The following is a 22,585-nucleotide window of genomic DNA, read 5'->3' as shown; positions in this document are numbered from 1 at the left end:
GTATTCACAGCCTGTAATTTAAACTTATTGTTCTATAAACCAGCAGCATCGTCCACTTTCTGGTCGTTGCTACTTTTGTTGGCGCGAAATTTAATTTTCAAATCGAGACACCACAACACTTTGGTTTAACCCCACGACCATATACTGTGCTGTTTATACTTAAATTTACAGTTTCCTCGTTTCTTGTACAGTTGTTCCCAAACAGTCTTTGCAATGCACGAGCTAGATTATCAAAAATTACCTCAACTCCCTTTAAATTAAATAACTTAGTAGTTTAATTTAGTATGATCCTATCCAAACATTACCTGATCTTGCATTGCTGAACATTCATGATACGAAGCGCCTATACTTCTGGCATATTGATAGGCTTCATCTCTAGTTACCTAGCATTTTTTTTTAATTTAATAAATAAAACAAAACGAAAGCAATGCATACTTGCCTATTTTCTCTTAAATCAATTTTGTTTCCTACCACACATAAAACCATCGGACTTTCAACAATTGTTTTTAATTCAGCAACCCATTCTTGTACGCTTTCAAAAGTCTGCTGTGACGTGACGTCAAAAACGATTATGGCGGCGTTTGTTCCACGGTAAAACATGGAGACCACGGATCTATAGCGTTCTTGACCGGCAGTATCCCATACCTTAAATGTTATGTTTTTTTTTGGTTTAATATTGTAAAATGTATCTACCTCTATTCTGGATTCTTAAATTATGGGGGCTGACCGTAGCCAGCCGGCACTTAGGCCTCGCCTTTGGGCCCATTGTACCTTCCCCAAGTCCATATCAGGGTGTTTTCCCACTCCTCTACTCGTCAAGCCACCCAACTGCTTGAATGTACTTGAGTAATGCAGAGGGTGGAAACTCCCTGATATTTGCCATACTAGGCCAGATGTCCCCTAGTATGGATTCCCTGTAGGAGGCTAGGGCTGGACACTCACGAAGAATGTGCTCAGCTGTTTCTTCTTCTTCATTGCATCCACGACAGATTGGGTCTGTTACCACCCCTATCGTATGTAGATGTTTGTTAAACTGGTAATGTCCCGTAAGGAATCCTACCAGTGTACGCAGTTTGTCCCTTGAAAGTGAGAGATAAAATTTCGTCAACTTACGGTCTGGTGTCGCCATACAAGCTCTACTATGCCGACAGCTGCTCAATTTCACCCATATCTGCTCATGGCGTCTCTGGGTATATTGCTTTACGAGTTCGTTCGAGAGGGCGACCGAAGGCGTGATTGCCGGTTCGGGTCTCCAGAAGGGCATGCGCGCGGCTCGCTTCGCCATCTCATCTGCCCTCTCGTTTCCTTCGTTGCCACTGTGTCCTTTGATCCAACAAAGTTCCACACTATTCCTCTGCGTTACATACTTTAGCGTTTGTCTGCACTCCCATACCAGCCCGGATCGAACCATACAGCTGTCCAGGGCTAGTAGTGCAGACTTGCTGTCAGTAAGTATGCGTATTGATTTGTTGCCGATTTCACGTTCAGCAATGATTCTAGCTCCCAGCATTATTCCCATCAGTTCTGTTTGTAAGACAGACGTGTGGGTGCCGAGAGGTACACTGATTTGTGCGTTCAGTTGTTCGGAGTAGATGCCGGCTCCTGAACCACTATCTGTTTTGGCACCATCGACATAGATATCTATGTCGGCTCGTCCTTCTGAATTATCATTCATTGATATTCTATATGTCTTCTCATATATTAATTTTGTGCCCATTCGGTCACACCCCATCCTTAACAAGGGTATTCTGTTGAACGCCTCCGTTAAGAACCGAGTGTGCTTCGTTGTGCGGCCTTGCTTGTTCCATACTCCCAGAGAGTGAAGTCTTAGAGACGTCGTCATTGCCGCTTCCTCTATGTAAAGGTTAAGAGGTGCTAAGCAAAGAAGAGTCTCCAGAGCCGCTGTGGGAGTGGTCCTCATTGCTCCTGTAACACTGAGACACGCCATTCTCTGAACGTGTTCAAGTTGCAGGGCTGTTATTTTTTGTCTGGCTCTGGGCCACCAAACTAAAGCTCCATAGCACAGCATCGGTCTGACTATTGCCGTGTAGATCCAGAGGGCGATCTTGGGATTTAAACCCCACGACCTTCCCACCACCCTACGACATTGCCAAAGAGCCGAGCGTGCCTTTTCTACTTTATCATCTACATGCTTCTTCCAATTCAGTCGCCAGTCCAATACAACTCCCAGGTATTTGACTTCGTCCGAAAGTTGAAGCGTTGTGTTAAATATTTTTGGCATCTGTAGTGTACCAATTTTCCTTTTCCTGGTGAACAGGATTAGTTTCGTCTTTTCTCCATTAACGGAGAGGGTATGTCTGCTGCACCATTCCTCGACTATTTTTACTGCAGCTTGCATTATCTCACATAATGTATCTGCGTTTTTTCCTGTTAGCAGAATGACTAGATCGTCCGCGTATCCAATTGTGTGGTAGCCAAGATCATTGAGGCGTCGTATCAGGCTGTCAACGACAGTATCCCACAGTACAGGAGAGAGAACTCCTCCCTGAGGACATCCCCTGTCTACAACAGCCTCGATCTCAGTGCCACCTACATTAATCATTACTTCCCTGTTCCTCAGCATACCGGCCACCCACCTACTTAGGGTAGGGTCCACGTCGTGCTCTCGTAGGGCTAGCTCTATGCTTTTGAAGGTCGTTTTATCAAACGCTCCTTCAATATCCAAAAACATTCCTAAGGTGAAGAGTTTGTTCTCCATCGCCCACTCTATACGGTTTACAACTGTGTGTAGGGCCGTATCGGTGGATCTTCCTTGGATGTAGGCATGTTGGTTCGGATGTAGAGGTTGCTTGCTCAAAGCAGTCTCCCGAATCTCTTTTTCGCTTAGTCTTTCTAGCGTTTTCAGCAAGAATGATGTTAAGCTAATTGGTCTGTAGGATTTAGCCAAGGTGTAATCTTGTCGTCCTGGCTTAGGTATAAAGATAACCTTTACTTTTCGCCATGCATTCGGTATGTAGCTGAAAGCCAGACACGCCCGAAGCATTGGCAACAAAATAGGGCGTAGTCTGCTCATTCCCCTCTGCAGGAGGGCGGGATAAATACCGTCAACTCCTGGAGATTTGTATGGGGAAAAGCTGTCCACTGCCCACTCCAGTCTTGCCTCCGTGACTACCTTTGCAGCCAGCGCCCAGTCCTTCGGGGAAGGTTGAGTACCGACTACATCCCTTTTGGAATGGGAGGTAGTCCTTGTGCTGCCTGGAAACATGGTCTGCAGCAAAAGTTCTGCGGACTCTTCTAAGGTGGCTGTAAAGGTGCCATCTTCTTTCTTTAGGAAACCTAGTTGATGTGTGTGGTCCTTCGAGAGAACTCTCTTCAGCCTTGCGGCCGAAGCAGTCGACGTTATGTCGCTGCAGAAGGATCTCCACGTTCCCCGTTTCCTCTTTCTTAATTCTTTCTTAAACTCTTTCCGGTGCTCTTTATAGGCTTCCCAGTCTTCAGTTTTCTTAGTGTTTTTTGCTCTATTGAAAAGTTTTCTTAGCTCCGATTGAAGTAGGCTGAGCCTTCGGTTCCACCATGGTGTACCTTTGCCCAGACCTTCCTTCTTTAGGGGGCAACTTTTCTCATACGCTGACATTAGAGAGTCGTTGATAATGGTCAAGGTTTTCTCTATGTCTTCTGTCGATCTGTATTCTGTTGGTATAGACTGCACGGAGGTCCCCAGTCTGTCGTCCAGTTCTTCGTTGTATAAATCCCAGTTCGTCAGCCTAGGGTTCCTGTACGTCTTTGTCTCCATGTCTATACATTTTGATGTATACATGATCCATCTATGGTCTGACACTGACGCCTCTTTAGAGACGTGCCATCCCATTATATATTGTGAGATATCCCATATAGCCAGTGTAATATCTATTACTGACTGACTACGTGATGTTACGAAAGTTGGTTCGCAGCCTCGGTTGAGAATCTCTAGATTTGTTGATGAAAGATATTCAGCTAGTGTTTCTCCTCTATCATTAGTGTCTTTGCTCCCCCACAACAGACAGTGGGCATTCGCATCGGCACCGATGATGAGGTTTATATTTCCGGTATCACAGTGTTCCACCAAGTTCGCCATTTCCCATGTTGGACATGGTTCCTGTGCTCCCTGTGGTAAGTACACGGATGCTATTACCAGTTGCTCTTCGCCTCTTCCTATGTTACACTTAACATTTACCGCAGTCACATCCCTGGAGCTGACCTGAGGTAGGAGGACGGCTTTAATTTTCCTCGGAATGTAGACGCATGTCCTTGGAGATTCTATTGTGGTACCTGAAACAACAGTGCCATTTAAATTGCTCAACCCTGCGATCCTGGATTTTACTATCCATGGTTCTTGGATTATTGCTATAGTGTTCTGCATCTTGTCTAGACGACGACACAAAACAGTCGTCGCCATGCGACAATGCTGCAGGTTAATCTGAATGAAATTTATCTGCTGCAGCGCCATCTCTGCAACCAAAAATCCCATAATTGTCCTAGGAGACACGAGGCACATGTCTCAGGCGGGCCCGCCCCCACTGGTAGAGGCTTCACCCCCTGGGGTTTCTACCTCTTCCATAGGGGTCCGCTCTTCCTGAGCCGACGCCTCGTTCTCCTTGAGTTTCAGGTTGAAAGAGGACAGCATATAATTGATTCTGCCCTCTCTCTCCCTGATTATCTTGGCCTCTTCCATCCCAAGACCAAACACAAAGAGGTTGCCTGGAGAGGCAGCCTCGGGTTTGGCCTCGCGATGGAAAAGAAGCCATTTTTTGACGTGGGCCCATTGGTTCTGACCCTCCAGGCGGCGAAGTACGACTCCTGCGTCCACCGGTGGTCCCGGTATCCACAGGGTCGCCCTCACCAGCCTTGGTAGCTCAGCCAAGGGGACCACGTTAAGTTGTGCGCCCTCCCACAAGGGTGTAAGGGAGCGCACTGTTTGTTGTAGCCATTTCAGGGACAACTCGTCTTCACAGGTTATCCTTAGGATTTCCCCTGTGTACTTCATGCCCCTGAAAGTGGCTGCTTGTCTACCCGATGCCAAGCACTATCTACCTCTAATTTGATGGGGAAGTTATCTACCACAAGTCTGTGAACGAATAAAGAACCCCCCACGGTTGGTGTTGTGTTATTCAGGTAAGATTTTTGAACATAACGAGTAATAATACTGGTTTTTCCCACACCTAAAATTATAATGTGGGTATTGTTGGTGATTTAAAAGCGACGGTACGGTTTTCAGTTTTTATTTTGTTCTTTACTGTTCGAGAGTGCCAGGGAGAAGAAGGAAGGGTGTTTAAAATGGTACACAGGTAAGCTCGGATTTGAAGAGGTGGAAGTAGGTAAAGAAGGGTTTAGAAAGTTCCAGAAGCGAAAAGAGAAAGTATGTAGAAGTGTAGGGCAGGTAGACGAAGGATAGGAAATATTTACATTTATACAAATATTACGAATGCCCTCAGGTAGAACACCTGATTTTGTGGGAACGGTTGTTCCTACAGTACCCCCCTGCTAGTGTTTTTTTTTATGAAAAACCGCTTTGCAGGCGCTCAGGGAAGCGCACCCGTCTTCCTGACCTCGTGGTCCTCGTCGTTGTGGAAGCTGGCATCTCGTCGTCGTCGTGGGGTTGATCTGCGAAGGGCGCTGGTTCGTCTGTTGTGGGCGTCGTCCTCGTAGTGTCGCGGCCAAACCATGACGTGGGCGTGTCGTCGTTGAGTATGTACGCGGGTTTGAGCCGATCTATTGAAACGGTGACATCTCGACCTTTGATGTTGACGACGAACGTTTTCGCCGATCGCCTTACGACTCTGTACGGACCGTCGTATGGCTGTTGAAGCGGCTGCTTGGGACCGTCGTGGCGTACAAAAACTTGTTCGGACGTGGCGAGATCTTTAAAAATGAAGGTCTTCTTTGCTCCATGTCGTGTTCCCTCACATGGCTTCAAGTTACGCACGTGTTGACGTAACTCCTTGACGAAGCTTGCGGTGCTGTTGTCTGCGCTGTTTTCGTCGCGTGGGATGCCTAGGAATTCACCGGGCAGGCGGAGAGGTTGGCCATATACGAGCTCCGCGGAGGAACCCTGGAAGTCTTCTTTCCATGCCGCTCGAATGCCGAGCATGACGGTGGATAGGGCTTCAGTCCAGCGATTATTCTGGTGGCACATGATTGCCGCTTTTAACTGTCGGTGTAGGCGTTCAACCATTCCGTTGGCTGAGGGGTGGTAGGCTGTAGTTCTCAAATGAGTGGTTCCTAATAAACAATTTAGTTGTTTAAATAGGTACGACTCGAATTGTCTACCTTGGTCGGTGGTTACTCGTAGCGGGGTGCCGAATCGTGCGATCCATGTGTCGTAAAAAGCTCGTGCCACGGTTGCTGCTTCCTGGTCGCTAATGGGTACGGCTTCTGGCCAGCGGGTGTACCGATCTACCATGGTAAGGCAGTAACGATAACCCTCTGAGTGTGGCATAATTACTATGTCCAAGTGCACGTGCTCAAACCTCGCTGATGGTGGCGAGAATGTACCGATGGGCGAAGAGACATGGCGTGAGATTTTCGAACGCTGACACTCTACGCAGTTGCGGGCCCATTCTCGACAATCTGATTTGACCGATGGCCAGACGTAACGTTGCGTCACCAGTTTTACGGTGGCTTTAACGCCTGGATGGGATAGACGATGAATCGACTCGAATGCAGCTCGGCGAAATGACTCGGTGACGTAAGGACGCGCTGTTCGCGTGGAGACGTCGCAGAGTACCGATACGTCGCAGCCTGGGATTCGTACCAGTTTGAGCTGCAGGCCTGTATTACCTGTTCGAAATCTCTCGAGTTCCTCATCCTGCTGTTGTGCTGCTGCCAGAGCCTGGAAATCAATCGAGGTTTCCACGGCCTCGATGCGAGAAAGAGCATCTGCGACAACATTTTCGTTCCCTGCTATGTGGCGAATGTCAGTCGTGAATTGACTGATGAAGTCCAGGTGTCGTATTTGGCGGGGCGAGGACTCGGTATTCTTCTTCTGAAAGGCGTACGTGATCGGCTTGTGGTCTGTATAAATGGTGAAAGACCGCGCCTCTACCATATGCCTAAAATGTTAGACTGCGAGATAAATGGCTAGTAGTTCTCTATCATAAGCCCCGTAGTTTGACTCGGTGGGACTCAGTTTTTTGGAAAAGAAGTCCAACGGTTGCCAGTGACCGTCAACCTTCTGCTGGAGGACTGCTCCGACGGCGAAATCTGACGCGTCCGAAAAAATAGCCAATGGTGCGTTTGGCTCGGGATGTGCCAATAATGTGGCTCCGGCGAGGCTCTCCTTGCACGCCTCGAATGCGGCCACCGTTGCTGGTGTCCAGTTGACCGGAGTTTTTCCTTTGACGTTGCCCTGGAGGAGGTCGTTCAAAGGTGCTTGCGTCTCTGCCGCCTTAGGTAGGAATCTTCTAAAAAAATTCAACATACCCAAGAACTGACGCAACTTTTTTACTGTACTTGGTTGCGGGAAGCTGCGAATTGCTTCGACCTTTTCTGGAAGTGGACGTGTACCTGCGCCGGAAACGAGATATCCTAAGAATTTGACCTCTGGCTGGCCGAAGACGCATTTCATGGGATTGATAACGACGCCGTACTCTCTCAAACGCTGAAACACAGTTTCCAAGTGCTGGAGGTGTTCTTCTGGTGATGCGGATGCGACGAGGATGTCGTCGATGTATGCATAGCAAAAATCGAGACCCTGCAACACCTCGTCCATGAATCGCTGGAACGTCTGCGCTGCGTTACGTAAGCCGAACGTCATGAATTGAAATTCAAACAAGCCGAATGGGGTGGTAATGGCAGTCTTCGGAACGTCTTCTTCTGCGACCGGGATCTGGTTGAATGCGCGTACCAGATCGATCGTTGAAAATATGATTTTGCCGTGTAAGGATTGCGCAAAATCTTGGATGTGCCTCACCGGGTACCTGTCGGGGCAGGTTCTCGCGTTGAGGGCACGATAATCTCCGCATGGCCTCCATTCGTCGCCCTTTTTGGGCACCATGTGAAGCGGTGAAGACCATGAACTTTGGGAAGGGCGGGCAATTCCTAGCTGGACCATGGCGTCGAATTCTTTCCTTGCTGCCTGGAGTCGGTCGGGCGCGAGTCTTCGGGGACGTTGCGCAATGGGAGGGCCCGGCGTGGTTACGATGTGGTGGCGGGTGGAATGTTTCACCGCCTTAGGGGTACCGTCTGGACGTGTGACATCGGGAAACCGTTGGAGGAGTTCGTGGAACGGTGAACTTCCGGCGATGGTTTTTACGGACGGGATCTCACACTCAGTCACCTCTCCGATGGAAGTGAGTTGGGTAATTTGATCGTGTAGTCGCTGGTTTCTTATGTCCACCAGGAGTCCGTAGTAAGCCAGGAAGTCGGCTCCGATAATGGGTTTTACCACGTCCGCGACAACAAATCTCCACGTAAAATCGCGCCGTAAGCCTAAATTCAACGACAACGTGATTGTTCCGTACGTCGCGATGACGGTGCCGTTTGCCGCGGAAAGTTCATATGCGGACTTCGTACGCGGTTTTGGTAGCAGGGCGTGCGGGAACACACACAGATCGGCGCCGGTGTCGATGAGGAATTTCTTGCCTGTTGTCCTCTCGGTGACGAATAAACGGCTCGATGTTGTTGTAGGGGTGGTGGGGCAGGCGTCAATGGCCGTCTTTAACGACTGCCCTCGGCGTTTCCCGCCGGTAGGGCACTATACCTACACGGCTTGTCGCATCTTCTTGATGTGTCGCCGAAACGCCAGTGGTAATAGCAAATACCGCTGTCGCCTTTCGTTCGATGACGGGATCCCGATTGCGAACGCGAACGCGACGATGTCTCTGGCCGCGAGTCTGAGGGCGAACGGTTCTGGGGCTGCGATACCTGGGGGACTTCTATTGCAGCCAGCCTCTGTAGGAGGACCGCCACGGTGTTTTCCATCCAGATTAATTTTTCCAACTCGGTTGATGACAGGGTCGCGGGTGAATTCGCGTTTGACGCCATAGTTTTTATTTCACTCGAAATTCCGCACTATACTCGTCGCGATCACTGGTATAATACTCACGTTTTTTTCTTCTTTCAATCACGTCGGGGTCACCAGTTGTGCGTATTGTTGGTGATTTAAAAGCGACGGTACGGTTTTCAGTTTTTATTTTGTTCTTTACTGTTCGAGAGTGCCAGGGAGAAGAAGGAAGGGTGTTTAAAATGGTACACAGGTAAGCTCGGATTTGAAGAGGTGGAAGTAGGTAAAGAAGGGTTTAGAAAGTTCCAGAAGCGAAAAGAGAAAGTATGTAGAAGTGTAGGGCAGGTAGACGAAGGATAGGAAATATTTACATTTATACAAATATTACGAATGCCCTCAGGTAGAACACCTGATTTTGTTGGAACGGTTGTTCCTACAATAAAATAAATAATATTATATACAGTTAATCTTAATATCAGTAACATATATTGTGTGTTTAGTATACCTTGATTCCCTAAAACAATTACTTTATGTCTAATTGTCTGCATCTTAAGCAATTAAAATTAAAGTAAGGAAACCAACACTTCATTATCGATAAAATGTGAAGATTGTGAAAGAAAAATTTATAGATAAGATTTTATGTATTAAGATTAAGTTATTCACAATCTAGAGTTTGGTTTTCCAGTGTTTTTAAAAGTACATGTACATCATACATATTGATAAAGTTACAAACTGTGACACCACACTACTTGTTTTTCTTTCAATGCATTTTATTGTACTTAAATTGCTCATTATAACTCAGTAACAAATCTCTGAATAATGTAATACTAATAACCTACAATAATTAGATGTATATAATTTTTAATAGGACAAGTAGAGAACAGTGAGTGGAAGACTTAGAAATATAAATACCTACTTTTATCTCTGTTCCTTTGACAAGGGGGAATGAGAATGGGAAAGTATGAAATTTTGATGATGTTTTCAATATTTACAATCTCATAACATTGCTGTGGCAAGTTTGGGTTTTTCCGAAGCATTAGTGTTTAAAATATTGTGTCAACCGATAATGAATTTTGTGCATTTATTATAAGTAGCATCAACATTTCTAGAAACCCGTAATAGTATATTATTAACTAAGGTTGTGAAGACAGACATTCTAGACAGAGCGCAAATTAGAACCTGAGACGCGCAGCGTCGAGGGCTCTAAAGCGCGAGGTCTAGAATTGGCTTCACAAACGTGGTTAATATACTATTTTTTCCACTAGTAGCCCATTTGAGGTTTGCGAATTTTCAAAATGTTTTTTCTGAAGTGCATCAATAAAAACATGTACTCACGTCATTTTAGTAAGCTTTGCAATTTTATTATTTTTTGACAATCCAGAAATGGTCCAGAACTTTTGTTTTAATTTCCTCCATATTTCCCGTTTTTAATAAATTTTTGTGTGAAAAATGTTGTAAAGTGAACCATCAAGTACCCCTCCTCATTCCGTCGTACTTACGCGACCGCGACAAATTTGGCTGAAAAAGATATGGACCTCGTGTCGTTAAAGCGACACGGGGAATGGAAATCCTCCAGCGTAGCAGAAGGATACAACGACGGCTCGATCTTCTATAAAAAAAAATCGCCGAAATAGTCCAAAGCTCATCTACGACAAATCAAGTCAAACCAAATCGGAACCATGAGTCAGTTTCACTCCCGCAAACTTCATTTTCACTCCCATCAACTTCATCAATTTAGTTTCACCAATTTATCCTCAATTACACCGAGAATAATCAATTCAGGGTTTGGAAATCATTCCAGGGCATAATTTAAAAGCAAATTTTTCAAAATGATAGTTTTCAGGTTATGTCTCATTTTTTCTGACAGTTGTTGACAGTTGTCACATTCGGTGGCCAACTTCACGTTTACATTATTGACCAAGGTTCACAATTTTCCAAATTACAAACCTCTAGACAAGTCGACAATTAGCCATTGTAATGCTACTAGTGGAAAAATAGTACATTATGGAACTAGTGGATGAAGTTGAATTTCAACGGCGAGAGTGATTTTTTCACACGAGCGAGTGCAACGAGCGAGTGCGAAAAAGAAACTCGAGCCGTTGAAATTTCTTCATCCGCGAGTTGCATATACTATTTTTTCTAAGAAATTAGGAAATAACTAGCAGTATTAAACGTCAAACACTAACGGGTCGTCCAGCCTAGGCGTCATGATTTTCGAAGCGCGCGAAGCGGACGGTGCGGTCGGTGCAGGCGATACGCGACACGTTTCGCTAGCTGCGAAACGCTCAGGCTGGACGACCCGTTAAAATCGTAGACGGCCGAGTATTTTTCCACTAGAGGGTGAAATGAAATTTCATCCACTGCCAGCGATGGGAAAATGACAAACTTCAACCTTAATGAGTAGAAAAAAATATTTTTCTACTCATTAAGGTTGAAGTTTGTCATTTTCCCATCGCTGGCAGTGGATGAAATTTCATTTCACCCTCTAGTGGAAAAATACTCGGCCGTCTACGATTTTAACGGGTCGTCCAGCCTGAGCGTTTCGCAGCTAGCCAAACGTGTCGCGTATCGCCTGCACCGACCGCACCGTCCGCTTCGCGCGCTTCGAAAATCATGACGCCTAGGCTGGACGACCCGTTAGTGTTTGACGTTTAATACTGCTAGTTTACACAAGTGAAAACAATGAACATGAGTGAGACTGACGAAGTTTCTGAAGAAATTTTGAATGCTGCCAATGCGGCATTTTCGAATCTGATACCCGAAAAGTCTAAAAAGTTTTATGAGCTAACATACCGAAAATTTATGAAGTGGAGAGAGAGAAAACAATGCCGTTCATTTAATGAAGACGTTTTTGGTGCATATTTTGGGGAGTTAGCTAAAGACAAGAAACCGTCCACACTGTGTGGGCACAATATTCGATGTTAAGGGCGATGCTTGTAAATAAAAACAACATAGATATTTCGAAATATTTAAACCTACGAGCATTTCTGAAAAGAAAATCCGATGGGTATCACCCGAAAAAATCCAACACTTTCTCCAAAGAACAAATCATAAAATTTATAAATGAAGCACCGGACCATGTTTATTTATTGACAAAAGTAATTCAAACATTGTGGATCTACATAAGTAATAATTTCTAATTTGTTATAGGTGGTACTAGTAATTGGTATTTCGGGTGCTTGCCGCTGCGATGAACTTTATGGATTGAAATTAAATAACATGGAAAACGGTGAAAACATAATCATAACACTTCCAAATACTAAAAACAAAACTTCGAGAAAATTTGTTATTCCTGCTGAATATGTTGATCTGTGCAGGAAGTATTTTGCACTCCGTCCTCCCGCTTTAGAGAGTTCAAGATTATTTTGCAATTATCAATCAGGGAAGTGTACAAAACAATTTGTTGGAATAAATAAAATTAGCGCAATGCCAAAAACTATAGCCACATATTTGAAATTAAGAAACCCTCAAGAGTACACGGGCCATGCATTCCGCAGAACTTCTGCGACTTTATTAGTGAATGCAGGCGGCGATATTATGATGTTAAAAAGACACGGTGGGTGGAAATCATCCACCGTAGCTGAAGGATACATCGACGAATCGTTATCTGCAAGAAAAGATATTGCAAACAGGTTGTTTATAGATAAACCATCAACTTCAACAAGTGCAGTTATTGATACAGGAAGCAGCCAACTAAGTTTAAACAAAGATACAAGTTCAAATAATACTTACGATAAAAGTGTAAATATTATTGGTGATAATTGCACAAATTGTTCTATTACAGTTAATGTATTTCAAAAATAAAATACCTACCATAAACAAACATTTATTTCCTAATTTCTTAGAAAAAATAGTATATGCAACTCGCGGATGAAGAAATTTCAACGGCTCGAGTTTCTTTTTCGCACTCGCTCGTTGCACTCGCTCGTGTGAAAAAATCACTCTCGCCGTTGAAATTCAACTTCATCCACTAGTTCCATAATATACTATTATTAATGTTTCATAAAATTCGCTTTTAAAACTAATTTAAACAAATTATTATTCTTGTGACACTGAAAAATTTTGGCAAACTGAAAGCTACTTATTTATTTGTTCAAAAAATTAATAATAAAAAAGGTTAGATACTTGTGGTAATTTTTTAATAAAAGCGCCAAATTTTGAAGAAATAAATCCCCAGTTCCAAAAATTATTGCAGATTCCAAAAAAAAACATTGACAAAAGCTTCTATAAAATTTTATTAATTAAGTTAAAATATTTCATGCGCATTGTCCTGAACTAAAAATATAACACAGAAGTAAAAGCGTACACAAAGCTTAGTGATCAACAAATATCATTTATGTCGGGTTTTTCAAAAAATTTGTATGTCATAAGATAAGCCACACTAGTGACGTCAGTTATGGGCTACAATTCTCTTAAGTGTCGCAAGAATTTAGTTTAATAATATCATATCATTTATTTGTTAAGTCGAATGATTAAATCTACAACACATTTTTGAGAAGTTAATAAATCCTTGACGATTTAGCCAAGGTTCAAAAACTATGATAACTCACACACTCCGATAAAATTGCGATATGTGGCCAAAAATTATAAAACCCTCGCAAAGTTTAAAATTTGGCCGTAAACTGTCAACAAAATGGAGCACCTACGTTGTGTTTTAAAATGGCCCAATGCGTTCGAATGCAAAACGATTTTATTGTTCAGCAACTTAAGATAAAAGAATTTAAATTTCAGAATTCAAGTTTTTTTTAACTTAAACTAGATAAGATTTTAGATTTTTGGAATTCGAAATTTCGCGATTTTTAATCAACTCTAAACGTGAAATTATGAAAACTGAAATACGTAGTCCTGAGACGCCAAAACTGCTATTCCTTAAATCCCCAAATTGTTCCTTAAATCCTGAACATTTAAAAACTTGAAATCACGAAACCTAAAACAATAAATCTGAAATCTTAAAACTGTAAATACTGAAATCCTTAATATTAAAATCCTCAAGTTATAAACCCTGATATTTTGACTACTGAAATCCTCAATCTAGTAATCCAAAGCCATCAGGATGCGATATTTGAAAAAGCTGAGTGTACGAATCGCGAAATCCACAATGCTGGAATCCTAAAATTGTGAATTCTGAAATCTCGACTTCTAAAATTCTAAGTCTGTACCCTGAATCTTAAAAGTTTGATTCCTGAAATTTACAACTCCTAAACGTCCATCTTAAAATCTGTAATGCTCAATTCTGAATTCTAAGAGTAAAATCCAAATTCTGGACTCTCTCCGTTTCACAATTTATTAAAGTAAAGAACATAAGTAAATAATAAATAACTAGATATATAAAATATAGTACAGTACACGTAATAATAATCAATTAAACCAAAAATCAACAACGACTTTTTGTATTATGTGTTCCCTAATAGTTCTACCAAACCACGAGCTACATAAATAAAAACTGCTCCAATTCCCTATAAAAAATTTAAGGGGACTCGCTAGACGAGGTGTAACATTTTATGGTTTTTGGTATGAAAAAATGATATTAATATAGATGTATCATGCAGTTTTTTCATATTCTAGACCACAGAGACCAGTTCAATAAAAAAAAATATGGCTGAGAAATATCGTAAAAAAAGCACCATTGTATGTTTTCTTTTCAAGTTTTTTTAGTCATAACCATCATAGTATCGCTTGAAAATTCGCACATGGACAAAGTATCACTTTTTACAGGCCGCAGAATCATTAAATGTTTGTTAGTGGTCCAATTTGTTTAAATAATGATGTGTTTATTAAAATCAAAATATATCACAAATTAATGGAAAATACGTCGAATAATTTTAACAGGAATATCAGAGGAAAATTAATGATATAAGGTTTCACGTAACGATGTAAATTTACGGTAGACATAATAAGCATTCACGTTCGGTAGAAGTAACTGACAGAAACTTTTCTGTGGTTAAGTTGCAATCTTAAGATCACTAGAAATTTAAGATTGGCATCAACTGTCTAATTTTCTAATTCAAATGTCAAATCTGAATTGTGTGGAAAAAAAACGAAGTTTTTCTAATTTCAACACGCTTCGTTTCAAGAAAATCCTTAAATACAGCATGGAAACAATTTCCATAAAAGAAATCACGAGAAAGCTCATTTTAAAGGAAAAGAAACAAGAAATATTTCGTGGTTTTCAAAAAATTGGGTAAAACGGAAACAGTTAAACTGGTGGCAAAAATATTCTCCGTAAAGTTCGCTAGTGTTGTCGAGTGTTTTTCGAATTTTAAAATAATACAGATACAGCGGCGCTTGTGCCGTTAATATTATAATCAGAATCAGAAAGACGACTGCGCAGATTTATATACCTACATGCTTTGTTGGTTCCGTTCTACAATTGGTTTTTAAGTTTTATATAATCGTTATTGTTTTGTAAGAGGTAAAACACTCGGCTTTGAAAATAATTGTACGTAATACACGTATAAATTTAGGTTTCCGAAGGCGAAGTTTTTCACATTTTAAACACGTTATAGCTGCCAGAATCAAATTTCTAAGGCGGTACCTATCTCCAATTGCGTGATTGTGGTGAAGATTTACTTTTCATTTTCTTGGATGAGACATGGATATACCAGAACGGATCCATGGTGAAATTGTGGATCCATGATGATGACATCAAAGCTTGTCCTCCTAAAAAAACTAGTGAAGGGAAAAGATTCAAAATTTTTCATGCGGGTTGCTCTTTGGGCTTTTAGAGGGATGCGATTTTCTCCTTGGTTCAAAAATAGATTCACCAGATTACCACAAAACCATCACATTTTCGATATTTGACCTTTACTTACTTACATGTCACATTTTTGATACCTACTTTCTGACATTCCAGTAATACATTATACACTAGAACAATTATGTCCGCAGTTACACAGCTTAAAAAAAAAAGTTACCAAATCTAGTTACATCTACCGAACGTGAATTCATTATATTGGTCCTATACAAATTTTATCACCCCGCTTTAACCCCCTTAGGGGATGAATTTCGAGAAATCTGTTCTTAAACGATGCCTCCAGTATAAAATGAACATTCTCTCCAAATTTCAACTTTCTAGCATTAGCGGTTTGGGCTGGGCGTTGATAGGTCAGACGGGACTTTGTCTGTTATACATAATAAGTAATCTATGTATGAAGATTATTGGTTTTTCCAACGCTGCAAAAGATACAAAGATACATCCATTGATAAAGTTGAAGCTGTAAGCGGGAATTTTTAACTATTAAATAACAAAATTTGTCATTGCGAAATCAATTAATTGTAGATAAGATTTTATCAATTTATTAAGATCAATAAATAATTTAAGAGCCTTTTGTTAATTCCGCTCTCAAAAAATGAGTAACTGTTTTAATGTACATCCACTGCGACAATGTCTTGGTCTTATTTTATAAAAATGTGGCTCATTTTCCTAGCTGCAAACCTTCTTGTCTTGCTCTATAAGAATATGTTTACAAAGTATGAATTTGTCACAAAATGTTTCTTAAATTAAAAGCAAAAATATTGAGTAACATCTTTTTATTTATTTTATGAAATCAGGGACATGGGACTCCTGTCTAAGCTGATGGAGCTTATTTTCCTAGTTACAAACCTTTTTGCCATTTGAAAATGATATTACAAATGTGCATCAGCAAACGTAGTGAGCGAAATTATGTGTGATCGACTACATTACCAATTTTATTATTTTTCTAATACCGTTTCAAAGCGTTGCTGCTTTTTTGGCGCCAAATATAAATTTTAATTACGGGCACCAAAACAGTTTGCACGACGTTCTGTGCTCCTTTCATTTAAATTTACAATTTCCTTGTTTCTTGTACAGGTGTTCCCAAACAGTTTTTGCATCCCAAGAGCTACATCATCAAAAACTGCCTCAACTCCCTTCAAATTAAATTAGTTAATTTCATTTAACATGATGTTACTCTAACAGTACCTGGTAGGCTTCGTCTATAGTGACCTAGCATTTTTTTATTTTCAATAAATAAACAAAGTGAAAGCGATATACATATTTGTCTATTTTCTGTTAAATTCATTTTGTTTCCTAACACATAAGACGATCGGACTTTCAACATATTTTTTAATTCGGCAAACCATTTTTGTACGCTGTTAAATGTCTGGTGTGAAGTGACTATATTTTCAAAGCATTCTTAACCGGAAGGATCCAATATCTTAAATGTTATGATTATTATGGTTTTTATTCTTGTAATTTGACGGTGATGGTATCTATGACAAGTTCATAAACGAAAGAAGAACACCCCAAGGTTGGTGTTGTGTTATTCCAGAAAGACTTTTGTACATAACGAATAATACTACCTACTAGTTTTTCCCACACCTAGAAATATAAAAAATATATATATATGGTTAATTCTAATGTGAATATAGATTGTATGCTTAAGTTACCTCGATCACCCAAAAAAATTACTTTACGATTGTTGGTTTCAATTTTAAACAAATTAAAATTAAAGTAAAAAAAACAACACTTCACTTTGAGTCTAGCGATTAAATGAGCAAACTTGTCTTTGTGAAAAGAAAGATAGATGAGATTTTAAGATTAAGTTATTCACAATCTATAGTTTGATTTTTCCAGTTGTGTTTAATATACCTACGTATACCTATACTATGGTGGAACGAAACAGTAACTTCACGACGAACATTTATATTTATTTGTTCCTATATTGACAATACTGAGTGCTCGTCTTGGCGCAAAATTTAATTTTTAAATCGGGACACCATAACATTTTAATGTAACAACACTGCCCATGTATTCCACTCCTTACACTTAAATTTATAGTTTCCTTATTTTCTGTATGGGTGTTCCGATACACTGCGTGGTACCCGATTAAAAACTACTTCAACTCTCTTTATAACATAAATAACTTAGTTCTATTTAACACGACTTTGTTCAAGCATAAAAGTATAGACCCTAGAAAACACATAGTATCGTCACCGTGGAGCAAACCTGGCGGAAGCTTAACAAAAACAAAAATTATGAACACCATTTGACAGATCGCGAAATTTAAAATGGTTTTATGTTGGATTTAAAGTTTGTAGTTTATATACAGAATATGGATTTTTAATTTGAATAAAATATAAAATTTAATCAATAAAATCTTTTTTGACAATTAATTGACTTTAAACAAAAAGACCACACCAAGACCACATGACAACACCGGTTTCCGCGCTGTCAACCACCTGTCAACTCTCTGCTGACACAATTTGGTTCCAAACCAGGATAATTTTTTGCGTTACCAACTACATTTGCTCCACTCGTACAACAATGGATGACGATACTATGTATTTCTAGGGGCTATACATAAAAATTATACAAAAGTCAACAATTACATTTTGACTTATCAGGACCACCAGGGGTTGGAACTGCATTGTTCCCTATTCCTAGGTTCGTTAATGATATATTTTCTGTGTTGGCTGCTGATCGTACGTCACTAGAACCAGTTATGTTCTCAAGTAGACTTATCATACGACGAGCTACATCATCAAACACTTCTCTAATTCCCTTTAAAATAAAAAACTTAGTTTTGCTAGCATTACACTCTTTAAGCATTACTTACCTCACCTTGCTGCGCTGAACATTCGTAGTAAGAAGCACCTATACTGTCAGCGTACTGCTTTGCTTGGTTTTTGGTGACCTAATATTTTTATTTGGTATTAGTAAATAAAATCCACAAAACTAGTACATACATACTTCTCTTTTTTTGTCTAAATCAGTTTTGTTTCCTATCAAACATAAGACCATCGGAGATACAATATTTTCCAATTCTGCAAACCATCTCTGCATTTTTTCAAAACTCTGCTGTGAACTGATGTCAAAAACCAATAAGGCAACCTTCGCATTGCGGTAATACCCAGGAATTATGGAGTTGAAGCGTTCTAGACCGGCGGTATCCCATATCTTAAATGTTATAGTTTATTTTTTAAAGCAAGAAATTGTACACAATTTACGTGTAATTTGAGAGTCAAATCAAAGATGCCATGTATGCCTCTCATGACATGTTTACAAGTGTAAAGATCACACCCCACGGTCATGTTCACGTTATGCTTCCAAGAGTTTTCAACATAACGCTTTATAATAGAAGTTTTTCCCGCACCTAAAAAAAATAAAATAAATATACAGATGTCTCAGATGAAATTCCGCAGTCTTATCTCCTTAGAATGGATAGATATCTTGTAACCTCTAAACGCCATTGTTTTCAGCTTGAAAGGGGAATGTTAATTTAGTATATTGCAAATATGACGCTCAGACGGCGTTGGCGTTACGGTGCAAACTTTTCTAAATTACAACGTATATATTTTTTATAGATTTTATTTTCATTTCACCGACATCAAAACGGGAAAATAATCTAGATATATATATGGAACGGTAAAAGTGTATCGTGCCTGTGGGTACCACTACCTTCTGGTTACTACTGGTTGATTTCAATTACGCGGTTGACTGACATTTCTTATTAGTTCAAGTTAATTAATTAAGGTCAGGAAACTTCAAGTTTAAAATGGTCTTAAAAAAAACCGGCCGATGTGTTATGTAAATATAGATTGTATGTTTATATTACCTGAAGGCCCTAAAGCAATCACTTTAATAGGGTTGGTCTCCATTTTAAATAACCAACAGTGTACTTAAACTATTGAGACTTAATGAATAAACTTGTTATTGTAAAATCAGTTATGTACAGATTACAGTAGAGATTTTATTAAGATAATAAAGTACTCAAAATCTCCAATTTATCAATACTGTCAAAGATAGATATCGTTGAGATTTGTTCTATAAACCAAGTAGCCCATTTCCAGCAGCTCGTCCTACTTCTGGTTAACTACATTACCGAAATGATTTTTTAATGCGGTTGAGCATCGGTAGTTGCTACTTTTCTTGGCGCGAAATTAAGTTTTAAATTGAGACACCACAACACCTTGGTCTAACCGCACTGCCATGTACTGTTCTCCTTATACTTAAATTTACAGTTTCCTCGTTTCTTGTACAGTTGTTCCCAAACAGTCTTTGCAACCCACCAGCTACATCATCAAAAATAACCTCAACCCCCTTTAAATTAAAAAACTTAGTTTTATTTAACATGATTGTCCTACATTACCTGATCTTGCATTGCTGAACATTCGTAGTACGAAGCGCCTATACTTTTGGCATAATGATAGGCATCATCTCTAGTGACCTAGCATTTTTTTTTTAATTTAATAAATAACACAAGACAAAAGCAATACATTCTTGCCTATTTTTTCTTAAATCAATTTTGTTTCCTACCACACATAAAACCATCGGACTTTCAACAATTGTTTTTAATTCAGCAACCCATTCTTGTACGCTTTCAAAAGTTTGCTGTGACGTGACGTCAAAAACGATTATGGCGGCGTTTGTTCCACGGTAAAACATGGAGACCACGGATCTATAGCGTTCTTGACCGGCAGTATCCCATATCTTAAATGTTATGTTTTTTTTTGGTTAAGTATTGTAAAATGTATCTACCTGTAATTTGATGGAGAAGTTATCTACCTCAAGTCTGTGAACGAATAAAGAACCCCCCACGGTTGGTGTTGTGTTATTCAGGTAAGATTTTTGAACATAAGGAGTAATAATACTGGTTTTTCCCACACCTAAAATTATAAAATAAATAATATTATATACAGTTAATCTTAATATCAGTAACATATATTGTGTGTTTAGTATATCTTGATTCCCTAAAACAATTACTTTACGGCTGATTGTCTGCATCTTAAACAATTAAAATTAAAGTAAGGAAACCAACACTTTACTATCGATAAAATGTGAAGATTGTGAAAGAAAAATTTATAGATAAGATTTTATATATTAAGATTAAGTTATTCACAATCTAGAGTTTGGTTTTCCAGTGCTGTTAAAAGTACATGTACATCATCCATATTGATAAAGTTACAAACTGTGACACCACACTAAGTACTTGTTTTTCTTTCTATTTTTGTTTATTTGATCTTACTTCTATGCATTTTAGTGTACTTAAATTGCTCATTATAACTCAGTAACAAGTCTCTGAATAATGTAATACCCTAATACCAGTGAGTATAGATACTAATAAGTAATAACCCACAATAATTAGATGTATACAATTTTTAATGGGACAAGGTACTTGTGAGAGCCAATGACCAAGGGTGCCTGTTTTTACCCCCTCCGCCTTCACGGACTTGGTCGGGCCACCACCGGCCTTGAAACGGCGAGTTGATCTGTATCCTTCCGATAATAAACACCAAATATTTATCTCGCATTCCGCTGCTCTTATTTAAGAATCAAACACAACATACAACTTATTCATATATCAATACAAAATCGTACATGGTCCTTCGAGCCGGATCAGCGGCCGCGAGTGTTATATAATAGTGCAGTGCGCCTATTTCGACATAAAGTTATTCAAATCGGAAATATTGGTCAACCGTCATACACAGATTTTTCTGTGATTCGTCGTCTACAATTCTGGGGACATCAAGGTAAGCTCCAATTCTTATAATATCGTTGTGCATTTCTTGTACGTAAGATGACGAAAAGCCAGGATGAAACAATCAATAAATTCATAATTCTTCTTGATAAATTAAACACACATGAGATTTTCGTTGATGACGAAACTAATCATTCAAAGGTTGGACAATTAAAGCGTCGCCTACAGGACGTTGAACAATTAAAATCGGAAATGGAAAATATCAGTTTGCACTATGGTGCCAATTCTATAATAATAACTTCAGAAGATGAAAACGAGTCTGATGAACGGGTCGAATATAAGTTTAGGGATGTACTGAATCAAATATTTGAGGTGCTTGGTGTATATGATGATTTGGTGACAAAGGCCTCATCTCAATCATCTAGTAGTTCATCAACCACATCGCATTCAAATCAAAATCTTAACGTAAAATTGCCAACTATTGAATTACCTAAGTTCAATGGGAATTATACCGAATGGGCATCATTTTTTGATACTTTTTCTAGTTTAGTTGGCAGTAATGAGTCATTATCCAACTCTCAAAAATTACATTATTTAAAATCATGCTTGGAAGATGAACCCAAGAAAACTCTGGAGTCGCTAAAGGCCGACAACACAAATTATGCAATTGCGGTTAAATTATTGAAAGACAGATACGAAAACAAGCGCTTCATCATTAACAATCATTTAAAAAATATCTTCAGTTTGCCCTTTGTTAATAAATCGGACTGTAAATCCTTGCGCGACTTTTTAGATACACTAAGTATTAATTTAAATACCCTGAAAGCGTTGGATCGCCCTGTCGATCAATGGAGCGATCTTATCATTTACATTGTAGTTTCAAAATTGGACCATTTTTCTAGTTCCACATGGGAAGAGTCACTTGAACCCAATAACATTCCGTCCCATACAGATTTAATTTCATTTTTAGAAAGGCGATGCAAAACCTTAGAATCGATAAGCATCCATAAAATTAATAAAGATACAAAATCTCTCCCTCCTCAAAAATGTAACATTAATACGCCGCTTAGAAAACGTGTGTTCCATACTTCATATTCTAAGGCTCAAAGTAACAAAAAGTTAGCTTCATGTTTTATATGCGAAAAAAATCATAATATTTTTAATTGTGCTGATTTCCTAAAGTTAACCCCCCAGGAAAGACTGC

The 22,585-nt window shown here is 39.8% G+C and overlaps 3 protein-coding genes across 3 annotated transcripts; all 3 read right to left on the bottom strand.

Moving 5' to 3' along the window:
- Positions 1-97: 97 nt before the first annotated feature.
- LOC135123912 (uncharacterized) lies at positions 98-9,489 on the bottom strand. Its single transcript, XM_064048770.1, has 5 exons — positions 9,447-9,489; positions 5,032-5,159; positions 436-645; positions 306-383; positions 98-250 (listed from the first exon to the last, which is right to left on the bottom strand). Exons 1-5 carry the CDS (start codon positions 9,487-9,489, stop codon positions 98-100), a joined length of 612 nt encoding a protein of 203 aa, XP_063904840.1.
- Positions 9,490-18,099: 8,610 nt separating this feature from the next.
- On the bottom strand, positions 18,100-19,576 carry LOC135124406 (uncharacterized). Its single transcript, XM_064049454.1, has 5 exons — positions 19,519-19,576; positions 18,911-19,056; positions 18,654-18,860; positions 18,520-18,597; positions 18,100-18,464 (listed from the first exon to the last, which is right to left on the bottom strand). Exons 1-5 carry the CDS (start codon positions 19,559-19,561, stop codon positions 18,282-18,284), a joined length of 657 nt encoding a protein of 218 aa, XP_063905524.1. The 5' UTR covers positions 19,562-19,576; the 3' UTR covers positions 18,100-18,281.
- Positions 19,577-19,850: 274 nt separating this feature from the next.
- On the bottom strand, positions 19,851-20,687 carry LOC135123910 (uncharacterized). The gene is made up of 5 exons (XM_064048769.1): positions 20,647-20,687; positions 20,442-20,571; positions 20,169-20,393; positions 20,053-20,130; positions 19,851-20,003 (listed from the first exon to the last, which is right to left on the bottom strand). Exons 1-5 carry the CDS (start codon positions 20,685-20,687, stop codon positions 19,851-19,853), a joined length of 627 nt encoding a protein of 208 aa, XP_063904839.1.
- Positions 20,688-22,585: the final 1,898 nt, after the last annotated feature.

The sequence above is a fragment of the Zophobas morio genome, unplaced genomic scaffold (genome assembly GCF_036711695.1).
Source record: "Zophobas morio isolate AGI-343-1 ecotype UQ-CSIRO unplaced genomic scaffold, CSIRO_AGI_Zmor_V1 ptg000007l, whole genome shotgun sequence".
Taxonomy (NCBI): domain Eukaryota; kingdom Metazoa; phylum Arthropoda; class Insecta; order Coleoptera; family Tenebrionidae; genus Zophobas; species Zophobas morio.
This window is presented reverse-complemented; position numbering and strand designations above follow the sequence as displayed.